General features: G+C 36.2%; 1 protein-coding gene across 6 annotated transcripts in view; it reads left to right on the top strand.

Moving 5' to 3' along the window:
• The window catches only part of CAPS2 (calcyphosine 2), a 57802-nt gene that overhangs the window by 11507 nt on the left and 34820 nt on the right, over positions 1–11475 (top strand). For 3 of the 6 annotated variants that reach the window (XM_078449664.2, XM_078449663.2, XM_078449661.2), the window contains 4 exons: positions 71–116; positions 551–724; positions 5068–5190; positions 8254–8321. In XM_078449664.2, the coding sequence (XP_078305790.1) occupies positions 71–116; positions 551–724; positions 5068–5190; positions 8254–8321 (411 nt within the window). Of the gene's footprint in view, positions 1–70; positions 117–550; positions 725–5067; positions 5191–6874; positions 6949–8253; positions 8322–11475 lie in introns of all 6 variants that reach the window. The other 3 variants (XM_078449662.2, XM_078449666.2, XM_078449665.2) reach the window with 3 other exon arrangements.

The raw sequence follows: 11475 nt of genomic DNA, 5'->3' as shown, positions 1-11475 counted from the left end.
GCATGTATGACTTGCAACTATTAAAGTCTCATTTTAAAAAGTAATGGGATGCATAGATTATTTCTTTCAGGGTTCCACGACTTGATTTGGGAAGCCTTGTTGACTCTGATGAGGAGGTAATTTTTACTTGGTATCTACTATAAAAAACATTCGAACACAATATTGCATAGAGCTCATAATAAATGTTATTTAATTTTATTTTAGGATGGCTTTTCATATATCCCACTTAGTACTGCGCGTATTCATTTTAACCCACCAGTTTCATAGAACCAGGACTGATCTTCAGCTGGGAAACAAAGTATACGCTTCCTGGTACTTACGACCACAGTCCATCCTGAGCAGTTCCACTTGCTTTGGTTGCTCAGTGATGCTGTACCAGCGAAATATTTTAAATATGACCTCTGTTTAGCATGTAGATCATAATGATCTGTTTCTTAAGCATAAATGTTAAGGTAAATGATAAACCTGTGTATGTTAATAAGGAAAATTAATAATTGTTTTCATTTTTTTTTTTTCTGGTGGATAACATGCTTTTTATTTTTACATCTAGGAGCAAGACATAATACCTGAAAACTTACCAGGACCAACAAGCAAATATAAACTAAAATATCAGCAATATAAAACTGAAATGAAAGAGGGATATAAACAGTACAGTCAGAGAAATGCAGAAAATCCAAAACCAGGTGTCACGCAACAGTCTCCAAGAAACAAGGTAGATGACAAGGCATTGTATGAGACTTCATGAAGTTCTGATGTAATTAAAAAAAAAAAAGAAATTCCATGTATCAGAGAAGTCTTTTTGTCTGGGGTGTCTTGCTGTTAGTCACAGTAAGTATAGTAGCTAGCATTTGTTTTTGTGTTCTAGGGACTATTTGAAGTGCTTTGCTTGCATTAAATAGTTTATTCTTAAGAACTACTCTAAGGGTTTATTATTTATCATTTTCAAATGTGAAAACTCTAGCCAGATGACCTAGTCATCTTTTCTCTCAAGTTTTCATTATTTTGGGATTGGAAATAAGACCATATCACAAAGCTGTTTTTGATGTAGCTATCCTGAACTCTCTGTCTCAGTCTAAATTAAAACTGTTTTTAGTTATTTATTTTGTGAGAAAGAGACAGAGAGAGAGACAGACAGACAGACAGACAGACCACGAGATGGAGAGGGGCAGAGAGAGAGGGAGACACAGAATATGAAGCAGGCTCCAGGCTCTGAGTTCTCACACAGAGCCTGACGTGGGGCTCGAACTCACGAACTGTGAGGTCATGACCTGAGCTGAAGTTGGATGCTTTAACCGACTGAGCCACCCAGATGCCCCTCACAGTCTAAATTTTAAAGTTGAAAAGTGATTATAGATGTGACAATGACCCTATTTTATTCTAAAACTGTCATCACTCCGTGATTTTCTTCTGCGTCATGTTGGGAGATGTTTTTTTAACATCATGAATTACTAAAGTTATGCTTTTTTTTAATATTAATTAGATGTAAATTCACCATTCATGACTATGAGAGCCAACTAACCATAATATATTTAATGGCTTTTCATAAGCATATTGGAAAGGTCAACCTTGAATTGTGGAAAGAAAGGTTTAGAAACATTGTTTATGACACTACTAGCCATAAAAGAGATAGTAGTTGGATGTAATAGTTAACTTTTTGTAAGAATATTGTATTTTCAGGGAAGTTTGATGGTTGTATCAGCTTAACATTTTTTATAGGTAAAAAGAATTGATTAATTTATAAGTAGGTATGGCATATCATCTATCCATGTAGGAACTATCTTGAACTAACTACTACATCACATGGTGTTTAGTGGAAAGAGTAACAAAAGTTATGGGATTATTTTGTCTCTATTATGTTAAGACACGTATCCCAGATCCAAACAGATGTATACAAATGTAATAATCTAATGTCTATAATCATAGGCAGGATAATTTCACAGCCCTGTAGCATCCGGCCATGTATTTATAAGTTTTACCATGTAATATTTAGATCACTGTAATATTGTTGGGGAAATAGATTGAAGATATCTAAAAGCTCATGCTCTATTTGCTGCAGCAAAGTAGTTTAAAATATTTTTAAGCAAAGCTTTGATTTACTTGAATATGTGTTCAGATGAGGGCATTTGTTTATTTTTGGTTAAGAGAGGAACCAATATTTCTTGCAAAGCTTCCCATATGTTTGGTAAACACTTATAGTATGAATAAAGAATTTTATAGAAGCCAGCATATGCATATTTTCTTTTGGAAAAAAATTCTGTTTTGCTTTGATTTTTAAAATCTACATATAAATGTATATACTTATTATTTCATGTGTTCTTGATAGTCTTGCAAAAAGACCTGGTTTCTATACATAATAATTTTGTACTTAAGAGTTCGAACAACTTATTTAATATTTTTTTAGATTTTTGCCATTACAAAAATCAAAATTGCTGTATACATGGGCTATTAGTAAAACTGTTTACAATTACATTAATTAACATTGGAATAGTAATCTCTGGAAATAGAAGTGCTCTCTGATATCAGAAATGTAAGCCTCTTGATAAAGTAGGGAACAACATGTAAATTGATTCTTTTTACTGATTAAAAAAAAAAGTTAAAGTTAGACTTATTTAGGACCTAGGGCAATAACTAAAGGTCATAATCACCCATTAGTCAAACTGATATTATCAGTCAACAGATAATTAATTAAACAGTAAGATAAAAGTTCCCCTCTGCTTGTTTAACGGCAGATTTCCTTTGTTGAGTTTCCTTCCATTTAGTGTAAAAAGCTGATGAATCCTTATTGTCAAATTATTTCCCAAAATGTGAACTTATATTTTAAATAATGAAATATCTTTAAATAATGCATGAAAATCATTAAACTTCAATTTTATAGAAAACAGTAATTAAGTCAGTAAATAAAACAAATATTTTTGCCCTTACAGAATATATTCTCATAATGGAAGGACTTAGCAAGAAAAAAATATTAGTGAATGAATGAATCAATCAACCCATCTAGCCTGACAGATGGTGATAAATGCTATGGATGGAGGGGAACTGGGAAGACCAGGGTTCAAGGTTGGGATTGCAACTTGTACAGGATCACCAGGGAAGATCTTTCCCATAGGTAGCATTTCAGCACACGACTGGTGCACAAGAGGTGATGCACAAGCCACTCAGAATAAACTCTGAGTGTCAGGAAGCAGGAGGGAGCATAGAGTGTTCCAGAAATATCAAGGAGGATGGGGCACCTGGGTGGCTCAGTTGGTTAAGCCTTTGATTCTTGATTTTGGCTCAGGTCATGATCTCCCAGTTTGTGGGTTTGAGCCACGAGTCAGGTTCTGTGCTGACAGCACGGAGCCTGCTTGTGATTCTCTCTCACTCTCTCTCTCTCTCTCCTCTCTCTGCCTCTTCCCACGCTGGCTCTCTCTATCAAAATAAATAAACACTAAAAAAAGAAGAAATACCAAGGAGGATGGTGTGGTCAGAGGAGGAGGAGGAAGGGAGAGATGAGGAGAGAGTTAAGGGAGGGTGGGGAGGCAGATCTGTGAGGCCTTGTAGACCACATAAGAACTTTGCCTTTTACTCTGAGGCAGAAAGTGCCTTTGCTGTGTTGAGGATGGGTTCTGCGAAGAATGGGGCGAAGCTGGAAGCGGAAAGATATTTGTGGCGTCTGTCACAATAAGCCATACAAGAGATGAGGACAATGGCAGCAGAGTTGGATAAGAAGTGGTCATGATGAGAAACCAGATTCTGGATAGATTTTGAATAATTGAGAGTATTTGCTGAGAATATTTGTTGATGGTTTGGTTGCAGGCTTAGGAGAAAGAGATGATTAAGGATGCCTCTAAAATTTTGGGCCTGAACAATTGGAAGGGGAGGGAAGACCACCAGGAAGTCTGGTCTGGGGAGGTTAAATTTGACATACCAAGGGGGAAATGCCACCCTTTCCCTTTTGTAAAAGGATAAAAATAAGCTGAAACAAAATAAATAAAAATCTTTTGAAAGTTTCTTTCAATCTAAACTTAGTGCAGACCTTTGCTTATACTTGAACATAATCTGTTAATTTAATCAGCTTAATTTACCTTATATAATGCTAAAGATCTTTTTTGATGCCTGTTAAAATAAATCACTATGCAGGAAAAACAAATATATTAGCAGGTAAATAAATAAAATTATAAAGTATCCTCATAAGTTGGTTTCCCAATAGTTAATACTTATACAAAATGTGTTATTCATTTGTTGAATAAATATCGAGTGTTCACAATGTGTGGTCCTGTTCAGGCATCAGGGATACTGCAATAGAAAAGACCGTTCCACCCTAATGGAATGTCTAGCAGGAGAGGCAGGCAATAATTCACAAACAAATGTATAAGATTTCATGTAGTAATCAAAGGTCATGAAGACAGAGTAGAGTATGAACATGGAGTGTGACCTTTCGAGAAGGATCTAAAGTGAGAACAAACCCTGGAGGAAAAACTCTTGAAATCTATTATGTTTTTGGCGATTGCTATCCCACTGGGACATTTTTGTTGTTGTTGTTAAGGGAATATAAGTACATCTTATACTCAGAGAAAAATTTAGTGTTTATCTTTAGGATCCCAGAGAATCCTTTACCTTAAAGGATAAACCCCATCTCTTAGTACTTCTGAATTTCATTGTATGAAGGAGTGGACATTGCCCATTTTTATTAACTTTACAAAGACTCAAATGGTCAATAATAGTTATAATAGTTGCTACTTTGTATCTAATGCTGACTCTATATCAGATACTTTTATAGGTGTTGGGCATTTAATGTGTGTGTGTGTGTGTGTGTGTGTGTGTGTGTGTGTGTGTGAAGTAGATACTGTTATTAATTCCCATTGCCATGAGTAAGCCAAGGCACAGAGAGGTCATCTAGCTAGAAGGTGGAAGAACTGGATTCAAATAGGCAATCTGATTGTCAGAGATTGTACCGTTAACTGCTACACAAATAACTATTGACATGTTCAGAGGTGATTTAATACTCTATTTTGTTAAAAACAAATATGCTAAGTATGTGAGCTGAGTACAAACTCTCATGAGTTTATTTATTGCTTTCACTTGCAGTGTGTACAAGGTGAAGCAGCCATCATCGATGGTCTTACAACTCTGGATAGGAAGGCCCTCTTACAGCAGGGTTATGCAGACATCCCGTACAATGCACCGTGGTGTATGAGGAAGTCTGATGCCGTAAGTTACCAGTATTTTTATTTACTTGTTAACCCATTAAGTTCATTTGCCCTCCAAGATTTTCCAGACTTAAAACTGAATAAATAATTGCAACAATTGAATTTGGACTGAGGTGGATGTTCACTAATGAGTAAATCGAGTCCTCGTTTTTACCAATGGTTGCTGTTTGGTATATTTGCCGTGGAAAAATAGTCTTGAATCTTTAAGAGTTTGTAAAAATTTAGTTCATGCTATTAAAAATGTTAATTGGCTGCTGTTTTTGTCAGTGGGTTTAATTTAGCATCACCCCTACCTCCAAAGTAACCTAGTTTTTTGAACGTGATAAGCAAATAAGACTAGAGAAATTCCAGCACGTTAAGGAAAAGGGCAGGAATCAAGTAATTTTTTTTTTTAAGGAAAAGGGAAGCAAAGCTCTAGATTCTCAATATTAACTCTAAATTGCATCTTTTATAAAATCAATTGGATTGTTGGATGAGGATCGCTTAGGGCAGATCTGATACAAATAGATAATGACACTTCTATAGAGTCCTGGGGTAATCAGACCAAGCTGCTTGAAGTTGGAGTCCACTGGCCAGCCCAGACACCCCCAGGTGATTAATATCTTAGACATATTAGTAATGAATTGATGAAATACCAGTGTGTGGTGTTTCCAAAGTTGGGAAAATTCTGGCTTAAATAACCTAAATATAATAAAACATTACAGCTTTAGCCAGTTACATTATCATTATCATTGAGAGGGAAATCAATATATATTTTATTGGAATTATAATCATCCGGAATTAGTATGTTCTGAATTGACAACAATGTGTAATCTGTCTCCGAACTATGTACTGATTTTCTGTGGATGACCAAGTTACTACTTTGCTATAGTTCTTTTACTAAAACAACATAAACATTATTTTATATGCCTATTATTATTGAGATATTTATGTTTAATAGAATAAGGAATCTTACCAGGATTATCCTAAAATTAAAAAAAGCTGCTTTATAAGACAAAACTGTATCCCAGATAAGGCTTACTTTGATATGTTCCTGAAGTTACACTTGAAATGAGTATTACTGATACTTAAGGCCTATTGAGTGTTCTTGATTTCATCCAAAGCCATCTGGGTGTTAGTGGATTTCTTTTACTCACAATCATTTTAATTCACTAAATTCAGCATCACGTACATTTTACTTCATTGTGGTAGCAGGCATTTATCATCCCCCCCACACCCGCCCAAGGAAATATTTGTGTGAGTACACTTTGAATGCGTTTGAAATTAGTACTGATTTATTTTTAATTTTTTTTAATGTTTATTTATTTTTGAGACAAAGGGAGACAGAGCGCGCGTGGAGGAGGGGCAGAGAGAGAGGGAGACACAGAATCTGAAACAGGCTCCAGGCTCTAAGCTGGATGGGCTCAGAGCCCGATGCGGGGCTTGAACCCACGAACCGTGAGATCATGAACTGAGCCGAAGTCGGATACTTAACTGACTGAGCTACCCAGGCGCCCCAATACTGATTTATTTTTAAAATGTAGGTGGAAACATTTTAATTTTTAACCACTTAATTCAACAACAGAAGCAGTGAGCCTGTGTGGTTTTTATATCCATCTCTTTTAGTTTGCTAGTCAGTTTTCAACATTATCAGATCCTTTGAATCAGTGTGGCTTCTGCTTCTGATCTCCTTTTTGTTTACACAGACCTCTAAATCAGTGTGCCTGAGGGTGATTCTAACCTTTCCTACAATAAGCCTCCATAAATGTCAACACTCAGGGTGGGCTTTCTTCATGGGCTTTCTACTCATTAATCTCACCTCTTTTGCTTGCTTCTGAGTTTTACACCTCTGTTCTGGCTGACCTTTTCTGTATATAATTTCATGTTTTAGTCAGTGTTCACTTTCTTCCCCCTTAGACATAAAACATGCTTTGCTGTACCTGTAAGTTACCACAAGTTTTCTAACTTTTTGATTGCTGTTTGACATTGATTACTAAACAAGTCATTATAAATTGTCATGAGCTTAGATAACACCAGATGCAGTTATGTTAAATGACATGAACTTTATATGGGGCGTATTTGGATGTGTAAACTGTATCTTAAGTTCTACCAAACCAAAAAAAAAAAAAAAAAAAAAAGATGAAATTCAACTATAGACTAATATTTAAATAGTTGTGCCCAAATTCCCAGTTTTCTTAGTAGTTTCTATGATATGCCTTTAGTCATCCTTATTTGAATTTTGCCTTAGTTTCAAATGGAGCATTCTCCCTAAGGTTACAAAGCCTTTATCTAAGGAATGTTATTGTACTTGATTCCATTTACTAGAGTGATCAAGGGAGATGACAGTAATTTACAGTGTAAAAATAGAACAAGCTTTATTTTGACTCCTTAATTTTTTTAACTTCTTTTATTTACTCTTGAAAAGAAACATTTTAGTGAATATAGTCACATTATAATCTAATTGGAATTGAATGATTACTAATCTTTCAATTTCATATAACCTAAAATATAGTAAAAATATTTTCAAATGAGTTGGAAGAGCAAAAAATAGTGTGAAGATAGTTTAATCAAACCAGCAATTGAGTAATGGATTATATGCATAGAAAATATTATTATCCTTTTAATGATGGAAGGCTTTTTAAAAATATTTATTTTTAGATTTTTGATATAAAGTTGAATGATTCCAATTCAGTTTTAGCTTCATATCTACTACTTACAGTTTTAGAACAAACTCTTTTTGTGTCAGGGTTGGTATTCTTGGAGCAGGTTAAAGTGCCTTTTACAGGGCATCTGTCAAGGATAGGGATATAATAATGTCCTCCTCCTTTATTCTAGCTCCATGAAATTCAGAGGCTGTGCATGGAAAACTCTGATGATTTCTACAGAAATTTAAGTGTATCACTTTTTAGGAAATAAATGGTATTTTTAGATTAAATAATTAGGATTCTTTTATTAGTGATGGATATAGTAATCTATATTTAAGAAGGAATTTGGAAATTTAACATATATTTTGGATTCTTGTCTTAACTATAGTATTGTTCTATTTTATGGACAATGAAATTAAAAAAAAAATTTCTCTTCTTAGGAAATTGTGGCTGCAGAGAAGAAGAAACAGACTGTTGCAGAGCAAGTGATGATAGACCACTTATCTAGGTGGGTGAGAGTTAGTAATGAGTAATATAAATCCATTCAGAAAGTTTTCATTAATTTTTTTTATTGTTAGTCAATCAGCAAGTGGCTATCTCAGAGGCTCTCAAACTTTCTCTGTTCACTGCACTCATAGTGTTTTAGTGATTTTGTTTTTCATAGCATTCCTAAGTCAGTAGAAATACCCAACAGTTCTATTTTTAAGTATTTTTATCTAAATAACTTAAGTATTTACTTCATTACAACTTAATGGCCATTTGAAAAAATAATACACATAAATTGAAAGAAAAATATTTTTATTTCATTCTCAAAAAGCCTCAATTACTTGTTTGCACCTTTTGGGACACTGCCCAATCCCTCAAACCGTAGAAATGTGTAGGTTACTGTCACCTTCACTTTTGACTGCACATGGCACTTACTATTTATCACAGCAACTGTAGAAGACCCTGCTTTGCAACGTTTTGACATCATTATAACATCATCTCTTGTTCAAACTGTGAATTACCTTGAGCTAGTAGTTCATGTAGCATCCAACAAATATCAAGTATCACTGTTTCCCTCAAAAATTAAAAATATCTCACGTAGTCCCTATGAATTTTCTGTGGCACCCTAGAGTGACTTGGTGCACAGTTTGGAAACTGTGGGACTGTTAGAAATTTTAAACTTAATCTCCAGTTTCATAACTCTTAGAAAACTGTGTAAAGGTTAAATACCTGCTGTTTCAAATTGCAGGATAATACATAAATATGGCAGGATTTCAGAAAAGGCGGAATAATCTAGGATGCCTTCAAGAAAGAACTAAGACTTTTGGTTAGCTTAAAAAAATGTTTTTTTATGTTTATTTATTTTTGAGAGAGAGAGAGAGAGAGAGAGACTTATGATTAGCTTTGAAAAAAAGTATCGCTTGTATAGATGGCAGAGAGAAAGGTATTTTTACGTGCATGTTTTTCAGTAACTTGTTTTGAAATAATTATTCTTTTTTAAATGTTTTTTTTTTTTAACGTTTATTTGTTTTTGGGACAGAGAGAGACAGAGCATGAACGGGGGAGGGGCAGAGAGAGAGGGAGATACAGAATCGGAAGCAGGCTCCAGGCTCCGAGCCATCAACCCAGAGCCCGACGCGGGGCTCGAACTCACGGACCGCGAGATCGTGACCTGAGCTGAAGTCGCCGCTCAACCGACTGAGCCACCCAGGCGCCCCTATTAATTATTCTTATAGGCTTCAATGCACCTCCTTCACTTATCTCTTGAACTCACTTTGTCAGTGTTTTCACCCTCACTGTGCCACCACATCTCCTCATAAGATAACGAGTGGCATCCATGTTGTTCCACTAATGGCGATCTCTCGGTTCTCCTTTATTTGACCCAGCAACGTCTTTCTCCACTGGAAACTTTCTCCTTTTTTGAAATACGTTTCTCTTTCCCATTTGGCTTCCTACACACGACACTTGGCTAGTTTTCCTCCTCCCCTCTGCTCCTTCTCAGTCTTTTCCCCTGGTTCCTTTTCATCACCCCTGCCTTTATATGTGGGAGTACACTGGGCTCCATTCTTGGACTTTTTCTACATGTAGTTCCCAAGTGATCTCATCCAGTATCATGCCTTTAAAAACCGTTTATACGCTGATGCTTCCCTAATCTAAGGCTCCAGTGGAACATTTGCCAGTCTGGGTTCCGGGAAGTTCTTTTCCTTCCCTTTCCCCATGACCAAATCCTCTTTAATTTTCCTCCAAGGCAGCTCCATTCTTCAGGTTATTTAGACCTAAAATCTTGGTGATGCTTTTGATGCCTCTCTTTTTCTCAAATCCTATACTCAGTTTGTCAGCAATCACTCACACTTCCACCCTCACAATAAATTTACTCCTTCTTCTGCCATCATCCCTGCTCACACTGTCATCTTCTTTCTCCTGGATTATTTTAGTCACTTTCTAACTACACTCATCGTGTCTCCATTTGCCCCTTGTTGGTCTATTCTTAACCCAGGAGCCAGAGTAAGTCTATTAAAAAGCAAGCCAGATCAAACCTTCCAGTAATTTTCCACATCAGAGTAATATGTATGTATTGATTACATATCAACACAAAACCTAGTAGCTTGAAACAATAATTAATGTTTATTTATTTATTTATTTATTTATTTATTTATTGAGAGTTCAAGCAAGTGCGGGAAGGGCAGAGAGAGAGGAGACAGAGGATCCGAAGGGGTCTCTGCCTGACAGCGGAGAGCCTGAAGGGAGGCTCGAACTCACGAACTGTGAGATCATGACCTAAGCCCAAGTCGGACGCTTAACTGACTAAGCCACCCAGGCGCCCCCTAAGACAATAATTAATTAGAGCTCATGTATCTTCAGATTAACTGTCCAAGCTAGGCTTGGCCAAGTGGTTCTTACTTTTTACTTACTTTGGCCAGTTACATATGAATAAAAACATTGGTCTCAGTTCAGAGCTTAGGACTTAGGAAGCCTTATGTGTTCCCACTTGGCCTTTTTGTGCTTTCACTATATTTATGAGAACACAGCTTGGCCCACCCACTGGTCTTAAGAAGAACGTGACTCTGCAAATGCACCTGGGCCACTTAGCCAAGATTATCCTAGACAAGCAAATCCACAAACAACCCACACTTACATAAGTTAGTTTAGTTGAGATCAGCAGAGCCATCCAGCTCTATATAATGGCCAAAGCAAGTCAAATGGCTAAGCCCAAAGCTAAAGGGGAAGAAAGTACAGTACACCTATAATGAGGCCATGGCAAGGATATGGATCAGGTGTGCTAAAAAATTGTCAATAATCTAGTTTACCCAAGCCCTACATGATCTGCTCATCATTAGACCTTGGATCACTTTTCCTGCTTCTCTCCCTCTCTTATCTATTCTGTTCCAGCCACTCAGCTTCCTCCCTGTTCTCAAACATACCATAAGGTTCACTCCTGTCTTAGGTACCTTGCATTTATCTTCCCTTCTGCTTGGAATGCTTTTCCCCCAGAAATCCATATTGTTGCTTACTTACTTTGCTTCACATCTTTATTCAGAAATCATCAACACAATGTCTATTTGTTGAAAGAATAATAAGAGAGAGACATGGGGGCGCCTATGTGGTTCAGTAGGTTAAGCATCTTTTTTTTTAAGGTTTATTTTATTTGTTTTTGAGAGAGCATGAATAGGGAGGGA

This window comes from Panthera onca, chromosome B4 (genome assembly GCF_046562875.1).
Source record: "Panthera onca isolate mPanOnc1 chromosome B4, mPanOnc1 haplotype 2, whole genome shotgun sequence".
Classification (NCBI taxonomy): domain Eukaryota; kingdom Metazoa; phylum Chordata; class Mammalia; order Carnivora; family Felidae; genus Panthera; species Panthera onca.
The sequence above is the reverse complement of the archived record's forward strand: the minus strand, read 5'-3'. Positions and strand labels throughout refer to the sequence as shown.